Below are 19098 nucleotides of genomic sequence, written 5' to 3'. Positions count from 1 at the left end.
CTACAATGTTATTTTATAGAAGAAAACACTAGGGCGCCTGGGTGGCTCAGTTGGTTAAGCAACTGCCTTCGGCTCAGGTCGTGATCCTGGAGTCCCGGGATCGAGTCCCACATCGGGCTTCCTGCTCAACAGGGAGTCTGCTTCTCCCTCTGACCCTCCCCCCTCTCATGAGCTCTCTCTCTCTCTCTCAAATAAATAAATAAAATCTTAAAAAAAAAAAAAGAAGAAAACACTGAAGTTTGGGTGGATTGTTCATTGATTGCTGGTTGTCAGCAGCTAGGGCTGCAGACCCAGACCTGGCAGGTTTCAAGACACTTGTCTTTCTGGGCCAGGAACTCCTTTCCCCCACATCGCTGCCTAGCAACCCCTCAGGACATGCTGTCTGCTGTCACTGTCAAGATGCAACTTGGCTGGGCACAGGAGGCAACTTGGAGACTCAATTTGCAACTTTTTTATTGTTGCAGGAAGAGAAGTTAAACTTCGAGAGAAACCTAATGGACAATCTCCACAGCAGGTAAGCAATTTTCTTCTTTATGCTTTGGGAAAAGCAATCTTTCCATTTTCCATTAAATTTTCTATTACTCGGTCTTTCACTACAGTTTTTATTGCCCGAAACATTAAAGCCAGTAAACCGATCAATCCCTGAGGTCTGTCTCTTTCTGGCTTCATTCTGGTTTGAGTAGAATTTCGTTATTTCCTTTTTACTTGTGTTGTTTCGGGATACAATTCTAGAACATGTGAGATGAGCATGACCCAACTAAGTCTTCACACTGAAAGATTTACACTATGAGGAACTGAAACAAGATGGCGGAACATCCTCGCCTTGTTTGAGCTTAGCTAGAAACATGCACCTCAGACAACTCAGACGTTTTGCCACTCGGCCCATGTCCACAAGTGGCTGCAGAAACACAGTGAGTATTCATTTGGGGATTGCAAATAAATTTTAGCAGGTTAGATGAATTAGAACAAATATGGAATCCACAAATAATGGGGATCAATTAGACCCATAAAGCAAGTAGATTAACACCAGGTACCTAGGAAGCTGTATGTAAGTTTGATATTTTTATCATCATCATCATCATCATTATTAAATGTTATTAAATATCCTGAGGGCATTGGGCAACTTTGAAAAGTTTTATGGGCAGGGAGAGTGATACGGTTAAGATTTGTGTCCTAAAAAGACCACGTGACTTCTGTATGGCCAGTGTATCGGGTGGATGCAGGTGACAGGAGGATAATGTTACGGGCAGAGCAGTAGCCGTGCACATGGAGAGAAGAGAGAGAAGAGGGTGGGTCTAAGAGAGACAGTGTAAGAGGCAGCATTCCTGCCTTCATGTTGCTTTCCCCCTGGAATGTGGTTCAGAACTCCACCAGCACCATTATCTGCTCACCTTTGCCCACAAGCCTTTCTTAATCTTCCCAAGATTACTCAGGTGCTCCTTATGTAAGACTGGGTGACGCATTTCAGTCGTGTTAACACTAGACTAGTCATCTGCTTGTATGGTTTTTTTTTTAAAGATTTTATTTATTTATTTGACAGAGGGAGATAACGAGAGCAGGAACACAAGCAGGGGGAGTGGGAGAGGGAGAAGCAGGCTTCCCGCTGAGCAGGGAGCCCGATGCGGGGCTCGATCCCAGGACCCTGGGATCATGACCTGAGCCGAAGGCAGATGCTCAGCCGACTGAGCCACTCAGGCGCCCCATTCTTGTATGTTACTTACACATTTTTCCTTCGCTAGACTGTAAAATTATTTCCAGATCCCTGAGATTGAATTCAGTACTTGGCATGTAATAGGTGCTCAGAAAATATATGTTGCCTGAATGGGTGGCGAGCCCTTTAACAAACAGCAGAGATCTTCTGTCTCTTTGTGTCCTAAGAACTAGCAGAGTGTGCTGCCCCCAGTTAGGTGCTGAGGGTTAACTGAGGCCATAGAACCATGTTCAGTCTCTTCAAGTGCACAAACTATTTTTACTATACTTCAAAGAAACCTTGAGGATTCAGTTCTGCGTATGGAGAGGTCATCTAAAATACGGGACCATCTGTTTTTTCTCGTCCTCTGACCAGTTCATGCTTCCAGCCTTGAGTCCGGAGCACATTTATAAAATGAGGTGACTGAGTGGGATGTTCTTTAAGATTCTTTGCAGTTTGGGCACTCTAAGATACTGGGACTTACACAAGCTAGTTGATCCAAGCATCTAGTCTTGAGCTATGCTTGCTTTAAAAGCTGTCATTATCTGTACAAGACCGGCCGTACCCTATAAACTTCGGTTCACATCGCCTCCTCTAAGGCTTCCCCGTCATTTCCAGAACTTAGCTTTTTCTAAATGCTTCACGTTTCTTCCAGACTTCTCCCCACTCCCAAATAAAGCTATTTCCCAAATAGGAGGCATACTGTGTGTTGGAGATGCGCCCTGATTCCCATGCAGTTCCAGGGAGGATTCGGTCAGAACATCACTCAGAAATTCTGTTCACAGTGTCTAAACACAAATAGCAGCCCGTAGTTCAAGAATCTTCTCACAGACAATGACCATGAACATGAGAGCAGTCAACATTTAAGAACCTCCTGCTTGCCAGACACTCTCCGCCAGGCCCATCACCATGTTTCAATCATGTGATTTTTTTTTTTTTTAAGATTTTATTTACTTGAGAGAGTGCAAGAGAGAGAGTATGAGCAGGGGGAGGGGCAGAAGGAGAGGGAGAGGCAGACTCGGGGGCTTGACCCTGAGATCATGACCTGAGCTGAAGGCAGACGCTTAGCCGACTGAGCCACCCAGGCGCCCCTAAATCACATGATCTTAATAGGGATGCTGTGAGATTACATGTTACTGTGTTCCCCATCCGATGGCTGGCAAACTCAGAAGTTAAATGGCTCACTGGAGATCACCCAGCTTTCAACAGGCCAATCCAGATTTTGACTCCAGAGCCCGTTCCCATAATTGCATCACTAGACTGTCTTCTGCATACTGGATTTTCAGGTTCTTTCTCCTCTTCTCTTAGACCCCCTTTATGATTTTATACATGTTCTTTGACCGGTCCTCTGGTAATGTGGCCAGGAAAATGAAAGCAACCATGTGCTAATGCCAAGGCCATCTCTTATGTTTCCAAGCAGATACCCTACTAAAGAAGGGTGATGCTGACCTTCCTATGCAGCTTGAACCAAAGTCAGTAGATGAGCCCAGCAAACTGAGTCGAGATGAGTTTTGTCCGATGATACCATTACCATGGTGGTCAAGAGTATGCCGGAAGGGGGTCCCCTGATCGCACATGAGAAAGACAGAGAACTGCACGTGATAAATGAAAACACATCATCTTCATTTCAGATTTTTAAAATCTTCTCGAATAAACTATACTTTCTATTATCTGAAGATGCTCCAAAATGCACTTGTTCAGAAGGTCATGGTCTCCCCGCCCCCCATCTTCAGTAGGGTCTGAATCTTGGTGCCGCGGTGATTATTCCTGAATAGCACACTTGGTTTGGTTTTCAGTGGCATCGTCTGTTGGCTCATCAGCCAACAAGATTCTACCCAAGGAGCAGAATTTGGGAAAAACATCTAATTCCACATGATTGATGAAACTCTGTTATTTTCAATGAGATTATGTAGATATTAGTTGAGATCTATATATGGTCCCAGTCACTTTCTCCTCAGAGCTGTCTGTGATAATCTGCATTGAGTTCCTCAACATATACTTCAAAAGCACTTTAATAAGCACAGGGGGATATCTGGATTACCACCGCTAAGAGTTTTAGATATTTGTCTTAAGCTGTTGACTTGGAGCCTCACTGAAGCATTTAGGGGCATATTACAAATCAGCTTCCTGACACTATATTGATGATGGGGAATGGGTCAATATGGCCCAGTGCCTATACTAATAATAGGGAACAACTTCCTTATTTTACCAGCCGTAAAGAACATCTATAAGCTTATATATTAATCACCATCACCCACACCCATCAGTGACGTTGAGTATTTTCGTGAGATTACTAAAAATAGCATGAAGGTCCTTATGCCCCGATTCCTTCTCCAATGGCAGTTTTAGAATACCCCTATGTAGATATAGGAGGGGCTTGAGAGCTTGGGAAGGGAAGATAGGAGACTTGTAAGGAAGTTACATTGTACAGGAAACAGACTGATTTGTGGTGAGAAAGGGAAGAGAACTTGATGGAGGTGATGGAGGGGCTTAAGTCCCTTCCCCAACCACCACTGACATCCCCCATGGCCTGCCCTGTGTCAGGCGCGCAGCAAGCAACAACATGTACGTTCGAGAATACCAGTTTTTGCAGAGTCCAATGCTGTTGCCGTATATTCTTTAGTAGCGTAGCGAGAAGGCCTTTGACCAGGATACTGTTTGTATTAGGCTCAGAAACAGGAACCTCTCCTTTCAAACAGAAAAAATTAGAGTCAGCGGGCTATGCAAATAATTGCAGAGCTGGGAAACCAACCGGTGGGGCAACACAGAGGTGGTCAAGGCAGGAAGACAGGAGCACCGCAGGGGGAGGTGCAGAACCGGATGCTGGGGCAGCAGCTGGAGCCATGGAGGGCAGTGAGGGGGTACGGCCAGTGCCAGGATGGGCAGGATACTGTCCGAGCAGCGAGAGAGAGAGAGGGGAGAAATACCCCGGCTCCTCCCATCTTCCGTCTCTGCTCTTCTGCCAGCACCTTCCATTGCTGGGACCCACCCAGATGCAGAGGACATGGGCTCCTCCCCATCGCGCTGCCCAGGACACAGAGCCAGCAGGACGAGACAGGCAGTGCGCCAGCCCCGTGTCGTCGATTTGTTCCAGTTATTGCCCAACTAGTGAACATTAGGAGGTTCAAGTTGATCCCATATTTCTAGACACTTGGTTATTTTAACTTGTCCCTGTTACAGCCCCCATAGAGATGGATAATAGACCGAATATAATTTAGAAAGTGTTTAAACGCAAATTCTGAAAAACAAAGTTTTTAGAAACTTAAGAAGATTGGAAAACTGCCCCAGTTGGGGATGGGATTGGGAACAGTGATGACGGGGATGAGTTTCTGACCAAAATGAAGAGGCCTGGCCTGCCTTGGTATCCATACGGCAGTAAAGCACCAGTTCTCCAAGTGGGGGCCTCAGAAAGCAGCGTCAGGCGCTTGTTAGAAAATGCGGGTTATTGGGCGCCTGGGTGGCTCAGTCGGTTGGGCGACTGCCTTCGGCTCGGGTCATGATCCTGGAGTCCCAGGATCGAGTCCCGCATCAGGCTCCCTGCTCGGCAGGGAGTCTGCTTCTCCCTCTGACCCTCCCCCCTCTCATGTGCTCTCTCTCTCTCTCTCTCTCAAATAAATAAATAAATAAATAAATAAAAGAAAATGCGGGTTCTCGGGCCCTACCCAGACCCAGGTGGAGCGTGCCTCTGCTGCTGAGTGCCACCAGGATCCCCACGCACACCCCGGCCTTGATGCAGTAATGAATTAACGTCACATCTGCTCCAAAGAGAAGCCCACTCTTAGGAACGTGCACTCCAGAGAATAAAGGCAGAGCTACTCAAACTTCTCCCCTACGACAGTTCCCACCAAGGGTACGGCCGACCCCAAGCTACTCACAGACCTGAAATTCCTGTATGCCTTCTGTTTAATTCCAATAATTGATGCAAATTTTTGCCTTTTCAAACACACAATATTTTGAATTTATTTTTAAGCAAAAATAATGAGCTTCTTCCCCCCAAACGTTCAAATTGGTCCATGTGTTATTTTGTGGCTTATCTTCACTTCCTAGTTCGTGGCCACGTACCCTCATCCAAAAGATGGGCCCCCAAAACCGGCTCACGCATGGGCTAGCCCGCAGGGTCTGGGGGGAGCACAAAGATGGCCACGGGGAGGGACAGCCACATGGACAGCCCAGCAGCATCATATCTAACCTGGGGGGAAGGAACTGTAACTCTACACTCCACAGGTTCCTTCCTCCCCAGCCACTGCCACAGAATCATTGTCCAGACGTACAGGTGGGAGGGAGCAACCCAGACTCTCCGATCTGGGGATCTGATGAGCAGTCACTGCGTCAACAGTGGTCTCTATAGGATTGCGGGAGCCTTTTGACCCCACCATGATGTGGCCAGATTACGGAATAAACCTCCTCGTGCAGGGCCAGAGCTGCAGGAGGCCCTGCCATACGGTGGTGCCACGGCCACCGGGACTTAAAGGTGACAGTCCGCTATCTGAAATATTCACCACATCACTTACTCCCTAACTTTGCCACACGGCAAAGCACCTACACTATTTATGCCCTAAACCTTGTCTCCGAGGCCTTTCCCATCCCCAGTCCCTCCCTCCAGTGTAGATTAAACAACCGCCATGTACTGCCATCTGGTGGTCACAGAAGCAAGCACACCTGTAAAATTCTGTCCGAGCCTAAATTAAGAGGATCCAGTTCCCTTTTGCAGAAGCTGCTGGATCCCCAACTGCTGTTTGTTGTGTAACCCAATGGACTCAGAAACCAACAGAACCTACCAAGACAGATGCCGGGAAATGTTAATAATAATGAAAATTAGAACAACAGCATTTATAATAGCTATACTGTATCACTGTCTAACTTACATCCACTTACTTATCTATAAAACAGTGGTTCACACCTTAAAGGATTGTTGCAAAGTTAAAATGAATGAGTACATGAAAGTTCCTAGAACAGGGGCGCCCGGGTGGCTCAGTCAGTTGGGTGTCTGCCTTCGGCTCGGGTCATGATCCCAGGGTCCTGGAATCGAGCCCACATCGGGCTCCCGGCTCAGCTGGGAGTCTGCTTCTCCCTTTCCCTCTGCCCCTCTCCCTTCTCATGCACGCTCTCTCTCTCTCTGAAATAAATAAATAAAATCTAAAAAAAAAGTTCCTAAAACATTACTTGACGCATAGTAAACACTGAAACGTTAACGACCTATTGCAAGTATTAATAAGTACTGACAGTATGCCAGACACTATAGTAAATGCCTTACAAACTTCTAACTCATTTAATTTCAAAACGATCCCGGCAAGCTGGAACACTTTCATTCCCATGTTGCAGATTTGTCCGCTGAAGCTTGAAGAAGCTGAGAAATTTGCCTCGAGGTCACAAAGCTAGTAAGTGTCGGAGGGAGAATTGAAACCGGCACCTCGGAGCCTAGATTGCTCCTTTATCCACCAGGCTGAAATGCCCGTGTGCTGTGCTGAGTCTTCCCAAACATTTGTCTAAATCCCATCCCACCCCACACATATACCCCACCACCACCACCACACACACATTCAAGACGAGAAGTGCTCTCAGGGAGCGCCCGGACGCCATTGTTTCCCCAGACCCTGGTCCAGTGCCTGGTACACGCTAGGGGTTCTTTGGAGAGCCGTGGAATCAGCGGGGACACCATGTAATGGCTGTGACCATTCACGAAACATCTGTCTTAAGGACAGCTCACCAGCGACCACATCAGAAAAGAAAAAAATGGTGTCAGATTTTGAGTAGGAGGAAGGGCCATAGAAATGTTTTTAAGATCCATCAGAGAGATTGCGATTTGCCAGTCTCGGAACCACAAGGAGAGAAAATTGGAGTGACATTCTCGCAGTTGGAAAAGTCTTGTTTTTCCACATTTAACACAGACAGCAAGGATCCTGTGGCCCCAGCCACGGTGAAGTTACGGGACCAGGACCTGGCTTGTTCCTCCGAGTTCATGCGATGGAGGCACTGCGGGAGCAGTGTAGACACCCTCCTCGGGTGAACGCCCTGGCAAGGACAGCCTTGGGAAAGACCAAGGAGGCAGCCCTTTAAATAATATGATTTGAGTGGGCCCCAGCGCAGCCTTTCATCAAGAAATACCCATTTCAACCCTGACATTTCATCCTCAGAGACTGACTGATTCCTTGGCTCCTGAGAACTCAACCTCCAGCCCAATAGCCCGCACCTCCCCCTCCCCCATTCTCGCAGGGTGGTCCCCGAGATCTGAGTCCTCACCCCTCCTAGGGGCTTTGCTGTTATATGCCCTCTCTCCCCCGGGGACTCCCTGGAAAGAGGCTGAGGAGACTTCTGCCAAAGAGCCTCACGCATGAGGGAATGAGCCAGAAAACTCGGGGCCTGAGGGAGGACAAGGAGGGGAAGCTTTTTGTATTTGGTCAGGATCTTGGGCTGGGGCGAGTGTGGACCCGGGACCCAAACACACCTCAGCGGTGTATTGGCCATGGTGTAGTTTACAAGCCATTGCGAGAAACCGCGCCCGCACCAGCGTCCTGCTGGTGCCTGCCCAGCCTCAGTATTCAAGGGGACAACCGTGTGGAAACGAGGTGGAGGAGGGGGTCATGAGGGAAGTCCCCTTTCTTCACTGAGGCACCTTTTTAGGTTATCAGATTTGGAGGAGAGCTTTGAGGTCAGGGACTCCTTTTGCAGATAAAGAAACTGAGGAATCGAGAGACCACAGAGTTTCCCACGTCTGCACTTGGTGAGGGAGCTGTTGCTAACAGGTAACTTGGCCGGGCTGGTTCCCCCCAGACACGGTATAACACTTCGAGTTTGAGGCACAAAACTCCCCCCTGATAATTAGGACTGTCATTTCAACCGTTGTTCTTCCCAAAATATTTCACAAAACACAAGTTTTGTTGTTTGTTAATAAGTCTTTTATGGGGGAAAAATTCTGTGGTCAAATAATTTGGGTAAATACTGATGTCAGCAAAGTGAAATAGTTCTTTTTATAATCACGAATGTGTTCATCTTTAATCTTTTTTTTTTAAGATTTTATTTATTTGAGAGAGAGAGAGAGAGAATGAGCAGGGAAAGAGAAAGGGAGAGGGAGAAGCAGGCTCCCCACTGAGCAGGGAGCCCGACGTGGGGCTCGATCCCAGGACCCCGGGATCATGACCTGAGCTGAAGGCAGACGCTTAACGACTGAGCCACCCAGGTGCCTTCATCTTTAACCTTTAATCTCTACTGTTCCCAAACCTATCTGACAAGGGACCGCTTTCTGAGAGGAAAAACCTACAAACACCTCTCTGCACATAAATATCCCATCAAACCCAGTTCTGGGTGATGCTAACACATACCGTAGCACATCAACTATTGAAGATTTTATTTATTTATTTGAGAGAGAGAGGGAGAGAGAATCTCAAGCAGACTCCACACTGCAGGCAGAGCCCAACTCAAGGTTTGATCTCACAACCCTGAGATCATGACCTGAGCCGAAACCAAGAGCCGGACGCTTAACGGACTGAGCGGCCCAGGCGCCCCGCACATCAACTATTGAGAATGCATAAAATAGACGCTGATAATAAAGGTCCTCATATAGTCTTTCAGGTTCTCCAAAATCACCCAAGCTTAGCCTCTTCAGGAGAAAAGAAACACACCAAGAGTTTTCAAAGGCTGTCCAGAAAGGAGGAAATGGATTAAGTGGTCTTAGAATTTAGCTTCTTGTCCCTTTTCTGTTGTGAATTCAGCACAGTCAGTGAAGTTGGGCAGGCCATCTCCTATCTATCCTATAAAGCACCTAGCAATTTCTTCAGCACCTGGCAATTAGCATCCTTCATTCCTCTTGAGCCCAGGAGCTCAGTACCCAGAAACCACTCACTAAATATTTGTCAACTTCACTTGCTGCCCAGGTTACATGAAATCCCAGCTGTTTTGTAAACACTGGCGAGTTGGTTTTTCAAAAACGGAGCTGGAAATTTAAGCGTTTTATTTTGTGTCTCTCTCTCCCAAGCATTCCAGCTTCAATCAACTCAGACCACTTCCCCGCTGCATCCTCTACGGCTCAAGGGCTAGAACGCATGGCGCCGAATGCCCTTGACCTGGGGAATGGCCCAAGGGAGGGTTTGCCCACCCATCTCTCTCAGCTCCTGTGCTTGGCTCTTTGTTTTGGGCCACTGGGTAGTGCGATCACGGGAAGAGGCAGGCCCTCTGTCGGAATAACCTAGAAAATCTCCTCCTCATCCTTAATTCACTCACAGCTCTCACTCACCCGGCATGCCTTCGTTTGAATAGCAAGTGCGAAGGGCCGCGTGTGAGCTGGATGCTGCCGTGAGTTCGGCGTTGCCTGTGAGGAGCTTGGGATGGAAGGGGAAGCAGACCGTGGAGGACACCAAAGCACTTGAAGATGGCAGCGGAGGACAGGAGCCATACCTTCTTGGCCTGTGGCGCTCCGGTGCCTGGGACTGGCTATTGAGGAAAGGTCTTCAGGACGTACTCAGGATAACTAAATCCAGAAAAAATCGGTGGGCTTGGGGAGCACCCTTCCAAAACCTTATCCCCTGTGCTTCCTTAGCGGGAGTATCTTAATATCAGCGGTTTCCCGTCGGTGGTCTGTCCTAGTCCAGGGATACGCAGAACAAGAGCTGACATTAGGTTGGTGCCTTTTTTTTTTAATTTCCCACTTTTTTTTTCTTTTAACTTTTCATTTTGACATTACATCAGGTTTACTGAAAAGCTGTCAGAAAAGTACAAAAATCTTCATATACCCTCCACTCACAATCCCCCAAAGTTAACATTTACCACATTTGCTTTATCCTCTCTCTCTCTCTACACATGCACACACGCACACAAATTTTTTTCTAAATCATTTTAATAAATTACAGATACCATGCCCTTTCCTCCGTAATACTTCCCTGTGTGTTTCCTAAGAACAAGGACGTTCTCTTATATACCCCAGTGCATTGATCAAAATCAGGCAATTAACATTGACTTAATACGGTTACCTAATCAATAGGCCTTACTCAGATTTCAACAATTGTGTCAATAATGACCTTTTAGCAAAAAGCGCATGCATTTCATTTGGCCATCATAGCTCCTTTGTCTTCTTTAATCCGGAATGGCTCCTCGCTCTTTGTTTTTCGCACTAGTACGTTTTTTTTTTCAAGAGTACAGGCCATCTGTTTTGCAGGATACCCCTCCATTTGGGCTTCACAGACGTTGCTTCACTCTTCCACCCAGGTTACGTTGTTTCGGCAGGAAAACCAGAGAAGTGAGGCTGAGTTCTCTGGGCGTCCCATCGGGGGCACCTGGAGCTGGTTAGTCTCGCCGAGTGCAGGCAGTGTTCCCTTTGGTTATCGGATGCAGGTGCCCTGTGTCCGGTGTCTCCACTGCCCAGATACTTTTGGAACTTTAAGCGTGTGCTGGGGAGATGCTTGGAGACTAACCATTCTGTTCTCCTTAGACTCTTGCCCACTAGTCTCAGCATCCACTGATGATTCTTGCTTGAATCAGTTACTGTTATGATGGTGATCCTTCTGGTCCCATGAGTCCTCGTGTGTGTGTGTGTGTGTGTGTGTGTGTGTTAGCTGGCTTCCTACCTGTAAGGCAGAACTTTCCCTTTTTAAATTTCCATCAGGGTGGATTCATAGGTCCTCGTTTTATGCAGTGGGGTTATAATCCTTTGTATCAGTAGTATATATATTTTGATGCTCTAATTGTCCCAGATTTGGCCAGTAGAAACTTCACGAGCTGGCTGGTTCCTGTCCTTTGCGTCTGTCACTCTTTAGGACCGTCACTATTCAAAGGCAGCCCTTGGCAACTGGGTTGAGCCTTTTCCTGTACCTCTTGACTTGCAGATGAATACTCAGCGTCTCTGCCTGGTTAGAAAACTGACTCTCCGTGGTCTTCCCGTCTCCCTCCCCGCCCCCAAACACCCCCCCCCCCCCCCCCGCTGTGAAACAGGATTTTCCAGCAAGGAGACTTGACTAGGTAACTGACGGAGTGTTAGCATGTCCATCCTCAAACACAGGACTGTTTAACTTCAACACAAAACACGGGGCAGAGTCAACCCCCAACATAGGACTCCAGGAGTGGCCGGTCACCTGCGGTGGGTGGACATCCCATCCTAATGGTATTTGCTTTTCCCCTGTGCAAACCAGCTGATGGTTGCAAAGGATTTGCCCTTTGCTTCTCTGTTGCTTTTTTATATTCCAAAGAGAAAGCAAATTCCGATTCTGCTAAGTAATGAAAGGCCCCTGACAAATGAGTTCTCGCCTTCAAGCTAGCCCTTGTCGAGGGGGGTTGGGGGGGCGCTGAGAGAAAGCAGGTAGACTGCCCATTTTGAACTCAGTCTTATTTCAGACGAGCATGTATTCTGCCCCCCCCCCACCCCTCGCCCCCCATTTCCATGTGTCACACCAGGCAAGGAATATTCCCTTTTCGATCCCGGACATGGGAGAGCTCCTTGCTCAAAGCAAGATGTGGGTGTGGCAAGGACATAGGAAAAGAGAAATCAATTGGATTTGTTACTAGGAATCTTAACAGAAGGAAGACAGTTGTAGATAGGGGCAGGCAGGGGTTGGATGTAAATACACTAGTCCCCACCCTTTCCGTCAGCGGTCACACAGCCTTGGACGCAGGAGTTGCCTCAGTGAGGGAAGGAATGCTGCCGGGGAGGGAGAGCCCTGGGCAGGTGATAGAAGGCTGAGCCCTGACCAGGAAGAGGCTGTGTCCGCAGGCCGGAGAGGCTCGGAGCATGGCCCTCAGGTAGGAAACCAGGCCCGGAGGAAACCCATGTGGTGTGCCCCAAAGGCCAGCCGTCGGGGGAGAAGCCAAGCTAGAAACCTGTTCTTGAAAGGGGAAAGCCATCAAAACATCCTTTACATTCTGTGGCTTTGGAAGAAAAATAGATCCTGTGGTTTTCCTGGGGGAGGAGGAAGGGCACCTCAAAGCCCCAGGTGGCTTGTAAATTCTTAAGAAACAAGGACGAGGTGGCTCTCGAGCTGGCCTCTTCAATCTCAGCGGTGTTGCATTTCGGTGCCCGTGGCCCCCAGGCCCCAGCCCCAGCCCCAGCCCCAGAGGGTGGGGCCGGCAGCCGGGCCAGGCTTCCCCACGGTTGACCTTGGTCAGCCTGAGACCTGATCACCCGAGGTGTGGCTCAAGGCCTGCCCCTTGCTCACCTCCTCCCTTCTTTCCTCTCTCTCCCTTCCCTCCTTCCTTCCTGAAAACCTTCCCCTCCTACACCTCTTGAACTCCCCATCCCCAAATTGACCTCCCTGATATTTTTACAACGATTAATATTTTACGATGGCTTCAATGACATGATGATGACCCACAGTCTGCCCTCTCTCAAAAACTTCTAAGCCTGGTTTCTCCTTTTTTTTTTTTGACTTTTTTTTTTTCTTTTTTGCCACCTATCCTCCTGACTGATTGTGTTTTTAAATGGAGTCCAAGATAAATAAAAGTACTGCAAGTAGGCAGAGGGGGGCAGAGTTTTAGAGCAGGGTGGGGGAGGGGGGAGAAAGGGGGGAGCAGGGCTAATGGAGGGGAGGAGGTGCACGTGGTATTTGTTATCTATCCTGTTTGTCCAGCTGATTTGTGAATTATTAGCAGAAAATAGGCATAAGTGGAAGCAGAGGCTGGGAACAAAATTCCAGGTTCTGGAAGCGGGGTCATTTAACTGAGAGGGCTTTGAAGAAGGAAATGCTTGTACACACAAACTACTGGCTAAGCTCCCAATGATCTCTCCCTCCGAGGAACTTCTGTGGCACTTGGGGCTTCTATCTTTCCATTGGTGCCACAGTTGATAGAAGTATACCATTTGGCCCTTTTTCCAGAAAGCAAGTATTACTTGGTGTTGTAAATGCGTTTGTTCCTGTGTGTGTGGTGGCAACTAGATTTTATCTTTCTTCGGTGCAAGGCCTCCATCCCTTTTTTTTTTTTAACATGCTGTGTCCAAACAGGTCCGAGTAATAAGTATGTGCTTCTTATGAATATTAACTCATATAATCGCCAACAATTCCTTATGGTAGACATATCATTAGTCCCATTTACAGATGGAATAGCTGAGGCCTAAAGTTATACAGCCCGTCAGAAGCTGGGCTTCGAACCATGTAATCCAAGTAAATCTCCCCAACTCCAATCTACGATCACATCTGCAAAGACTTTGGTGGGTTTTTTTTAAAGATTTTATTTATTTATTTGACAGAGAGAGACACAGCGAGAGAGGGAACACAAGCAGGGGGAGTGGGAGAGGGAGAAGCAGGCTCCCTGCCGAGCAGGGAGCCCAACGTGGGGCTCGAACCCAGGATCCTGGGATCATGACCTGAGCTGAAGGCAGACACTTAACGACTGAGCCACCCAGGTGCCCCAAGACTTTGGGTTTTTTGTGTGTTGTTGTTGTTTGTTTTTTGGTCATAAGCAGTAACATTCACAAGTTCCAGAGATTGGGATGGGGATATCTTTGGGGGGCCATTTTTCAGCACTCCATAAGAGGTTATTTGTGGATTACATAGGCCCCGTAACCTACCCGTCTATAACCTTTTAAAGAGCACCAGTCATGGGGCGCCTGGCTGGCTCAGTCAAAGAGCATATAACTCTAGATCTTGGGGTTGTGAGTTCGAGCCCCACGTTGGGGGGTAGAGATTACTAAAAAAAAAAAAAAATCTTAAAAAAAAAGAAACGAGAGAGCACTGGTCATTTTTCGTGTGAGTAAAGGCTTGTGAAGCAGTTGTGAAGGGCATCCTGGGAATTCAGCCACAACTGAAAGAAGACAGAAGAGGGGCCGGGGGAGGCAGCGATGCGGCGGATGATGAATGATCTCTCCCTCTTCTAGCGCGCACATCTTACAGGGACGGAGAGACCGGGGTTGTGGATTCTGTTATTGGCCTGTCCTTTTAAAGGGTGTAGATTTTAGAAATGGGAAGTGATTTAGAGGTTCTTCCACGCCAGCGTTTCAGCTCTTCAGAGGAAAGATCCGAACAACATGATCAGTTCTACATGGAGGGAAGATTTGAGTCAGAGGAAACACGAAACTTGGAAAGGGGCAGGTGGGAGATAAAAGCAGCACAGAGCTGAACCCACCCGCTGCCAGGAGGCCCCAGGGGCCCGTCCTTGAGCTGGAAGAGCGTGGAGCCCTTGGCCCGGAGCCAGGTGTGGCCCAGTCATGGGAAAGGCAGAACAGGTGCAGTTTAGTCCCGGGTAAGCGTGGCATGATGACTGCAGCTGTAACCTCCTTGGGTGTCTACTGTGGAACACGCAGGTCAACCACCGTAGCCAGATGTCCTTTAACACTTGAGTAGCTAATCCCCTGATAAGGAGTCCTCTCTTCTCTCCTACACCTCCCGCTGCGGCACGGTGGCTGCACCCTGGTTGGGTTCCCGCGGCCCCAGCACAAGGCGATGAGCTAGGAAATGGCACAGATCCTTTTCAACCCCACCTTTCTCCCCCTTGCATTCTTCAGCCTGTGTTAACTCTTTTGCCAAATGGAGATGACACAGGTACCTCCCAGGGTGGGCAAAAGGGCCTGGCAGAGACCAGTGTGAGTGGATGTTTGAGAGCTCTGAATTCACGATTTGGTATAAAGGAAGGGGTTCCCAGGAACCATGGCCTCCCCGACGCGCGTGTTGTCCTTTTGCCAAAAATTGTGACTCGACGAACTTGGAATATCTAAGGAAGAGAAAGCAAACGTAATTTCCATTCATGTGTCATTCACTGTGTTCTCTCCTTTTTAACTTTCTTTTCCAGATGGTAACAAAAAATAATCCAGATGGGGTGCAGGTGCTGTAAAATGATACAAAGGTAACGTTGAAAAAATAACCTCTGAGTGGAGGAATCTGGGATTCCCGTGGGGGCCCTTCTGAAGACCATGCATGGATTTCGTGCATTTATCCCTCTTGGGGCATGACCAGCATTGCTAAGAAATTGAGTTTGGAACTGCTTTGATATCATTTAAGAGGACATGTGACCTAGATTTTTAAACTTGTTTTGCTCACCGCTCAGAGCACGTTGGGAACGACATAATGCTCTGAGAGCAGATTTGGTTTAGTTGAGTCTCCAGTTCCCCAGAGAGCTTCAGCACAAAGAAAAGCTTGGGTTTCAGAGATGATGCCTGACAGGGCGTCGCTGAAAATAAACCACGCCCATCACATACGTGTTTTTAATTTTGTCCAGATTCTATTTCAGAATAATTTGGATCCCATGAATAGAATTCTACACAAACTAAAACCGGACTAATTGCTTCCTTCGCAAATAACACTTTTTATTATTCTAGTTCTACATCTGTAGCTATATGGCTGTATCCATTTAGTCATATGTATGTGTGTATCAGTTCTATTCCATTGTAATCACAATGTGATGGTAGGCTTTATTCAAAAAACATTTATCGTAATAAATATTAGAAGTATCATTCATGTTAGTCCAGACTTCATATTTATTGTTTTAACAACTGCAGGATATTCCATTAAGGGGATGTGCTTAACCACTTAGTCCCCTGTTATTGGACATTTGTTTTATTTCCCTGTTTGGTTGCTTTTAAACTCCATGAATCACTTTGTACTTTACTTTGTTTCTCTCTTGGATCTCTTCTTAGGCTCTATTCCTTTACCCCAACTCTATCTAATTGGTTTAGACACACATATAGGCTTAACGGAATAATCGCAGAAATTAACAGGAATAGTAGAAGGAGGCAGAGCCTGCAGGAGAAAATATTAGTGATGGAAGCTAGTTATTCATAAAGGTAGTAACGAATAAAGTGAATTCGTGTTTAGCCTGACCCTCATCCTTGTCACCCCCAGCTATCTCTTTGATCCGGTTCAAGTGCCCTCCCCTGGCTATGTCAACGAGGTGAACAGCTACAAGGTGGATGAAGGTGACGCGGGTAAACTGAAAGGCAAACAGAGCGGCCAAGTCCTCGTGCACAAAAACGAGCTGCAGAGCGAGGGCCTGAAGAGAACGGCCAGCAGAGGCAGAGCCTGCGGCGGGCAGGAGCCCCACTGGCCTCCCCCAGGACCGCCTCCTCAGGGGGACACGGCGGGGGGATACTGTGCGGACAGGGCTGGCAGTGCCATCAACGGCATTGGCCCCGCCCCCGCCCCCCTGCAGCCCACTGGGGTTCATGGGCCCCACCGGGGAGACAGGGGCTCCTGCGTCAGGACCGCGCACAGCGTCGCCCCAACTCAACCCTTCCCGGAAGGACAACAGGACAGTGTGCTGCCGGCCTCGCAAGAGACCCAGCTCGTCCGAAATGGGGACTCCAGAGCTTCTTCCAGGGCAGAAGGTCCTGCCTTGCGAGTACAAGACCATGACCTCCAGATACCGGCCCCGGATTACCCTCCCCTTCGGGGCTCCACTGTAGACAAAGCTGATCCGGAAGAAAAGGACTGTCTTTCCAAGAGCCAGACTGACGACGAAGCCCCGGCGGGAATTTCCCCCAGGGTGGGGGAGCACGGTTCGAACATGCCCTTCCCCTTGAAGAGAAGTTGGGATTCGTTAAGCGAGGCCGTGGCGACAGAAGATCTAAGTGTCTACTTTGAAGCAGAGGATGCTGCTCAGGCCGCGCCCGTGGTCGATTGGAGAACCGGGTGGGAGGATGCACCTGGCTCCGCGGGAGAGCCGGGTAGGGACGCGGAGGACGAGGATGCGGCCGTGGCCGAAGCCCTCGCAGCCTTAGAAGCAGCTACCGCTGGGGAAGACGTGGATGAGGCAGATTAGGGCCCTGAGCAGGTGTGGCTGTGCGCACGTGGGGTACGCATGCTCCGTGGTCGGAGCTGGTGCCCCGCAGCCTGCGCCCCCAGCAGCCTTACAGGTGGTTTGCGTCCGCATCCGCGCTGATGATCGCGGGTGCCCGCACCAGGCCGCTTGTTGTTAAGTATGGACAGCACCACTGTGTCAACGGGCGATCACTCAGGGCGCCAGATTAAAAATCAGAGTGCAGGTGCCCACGGCACATGCGGGAATCAAACAGCCTGCTCGTCGACCCACATCTCCCTCCAGAACATCTGGGACAGATATGCTCGAGAATGCTCTCAAATCCCAGCGCTTAATCCCCACCCCTCCCACCACCACCAACGGCACAGAATCACAGAACATTCTGTTTGTAAATTCGTTGTCTTGCTTTTGAGAGCCAGACATTGTACCCAACCTGGAAGAAGTAGCTACCCCCACTGAAAGTGCCTAGCGTGTCCCCAGAGCATGGCTTGCCTTCAGGGACAGTCACCCAGGGAACTAATCACTAACCACTTGTTTGACATGGAGTTAAACTCAGCAGGCTTCAGGATGGAGCAGAAGCCACCAGTAAGCAAATGGTTAGTCATTAGCTGTGATATTAGGACACCTTGACCTTAACTTTTTTACATTATTACTTTTTAATCTCCTTTGGGACTGGGGAGGCCGCCAAAATAATTCTGAAAACTGCTTGTGTTGTATTTGAGTTTTAAGTTCATGAGATTGGGAAGAGCGAAGAGATAGATGTTTTATGCCACTTAATGTCAATTCTGATTAAAATATAACAACATATGTGTCTGTCTGCTGTAACTCAAAGGTGGTTCTCATTTCCCAGACTGAGTGTCAGTAAGCCTTGATGTTTCTTTCCATTTCAAGAGCTGCACTACTGAGTTACAGGTGAGGAGAACCAGTCCATTTGCTGAGAATGGCTTTGGCTGTTTGTCCCTGCCGTTCAAACTCATGACACCACGTACTCCGATCTTACCTAAGGATGAGCCACAGCCCTCTCTGGATGCCAGCCCTCTGATTTATAAAAGCAAGAACTGCCATTCTGACGTGACTCAGTGGAGAATTTAGAGGATGGTCAAGTCTCTCTGGAAAAATATGAACATGGGAGATGCTCTCATATGGCATTTCATAACACAGGCTCTGAAACCTGGCTGACCTTGGTTTGATATCCAGCTTTGCCACACGACCTTGTGCAAATAATTTTTCCCTTCTATTTGCCCATCCGTTAAGTGAGAATAATAGTATGTATTTATAAAGATTGAATGAGATTATGCAAGTATTTATTACAGTGCCTGGCACACAGTAGGCACGCAATAAAATGCTAAGTCTTACCAGTTAACAAATCCTTGAAGAATGGCTTTATGTCCTCACAACTGAAAACTCTAACACTGTCAATGTCATCGCTGCACTTTGGTGATCATTTAAATAAAAAGGTGATTTCTGAGCTTCCCAGCATCTTTAAGGATGGCACCCTTACAAATGCTTACCAGACATACATTACCCTGGGTTTGTTTGGTGACACACCAGCTCCACATATAAGGTCACACCGAGCGCTGAAAATATAAGCTGTTGTCATTGTTAATTGCACAATCGGAGGATTTGCTATTGTACTTAGTACACGGAATGCTTCCTATTTGAGAGTGGTCCCTTCAAGAGTTTCCCAAAGTGTATCTGTTGGGATTAGGTGCAGCTGCATGTGATACATGGCTTATATAAAA

The 19098-nt window shown here is 48.0% G+C and overlaps 1 protein-coding gene across 1 annotated transcript; it reads left to right on the top strand.

Moving 5' to 3' along the window:
* Positions 1-464: 464 nt before the first annotated feature.
* Positions 465-18828, top strand: C2H4orf19 (chromosome 2 C4orf19 homolog). Its single transcript, XM_021701670.1, has 3 exons — positions 465-514; positions 15395-15448; positions 16444-18828. Exons 2-3 carry the CDS (start codon positions 15417-15419, stop codon positions 17357-17359), a joined length of 948 nt encoding a protein of 315 aa, XP_021557345.1. The 5' UTR covers positions 465-514; positions 15395-15416; the 3' UTR covers positions 17360-18828.
* The last annotated feature ends 270 nt before the right edge of the window (positions 18829-19098 follow it).

Source organism: Neomonachus schauinslandi, chromosome 2 (assembly GCF_002201575.2).
Source record: "Neomonachus schauinslandi chromosome 2, ASM220157v2, whole genome shotgun sequence".
Lineage (NCBI taxonomy): Eukaryota > Metazoa > Chordata > Mammalia > Carnivora > Phocidae > Neomonachus > Neomonachus schauinslandi.
Note: the sequence above shows the minus strand (reverse complement) of the source record. Positions and strands in the feature narration are given on the sequence as shown.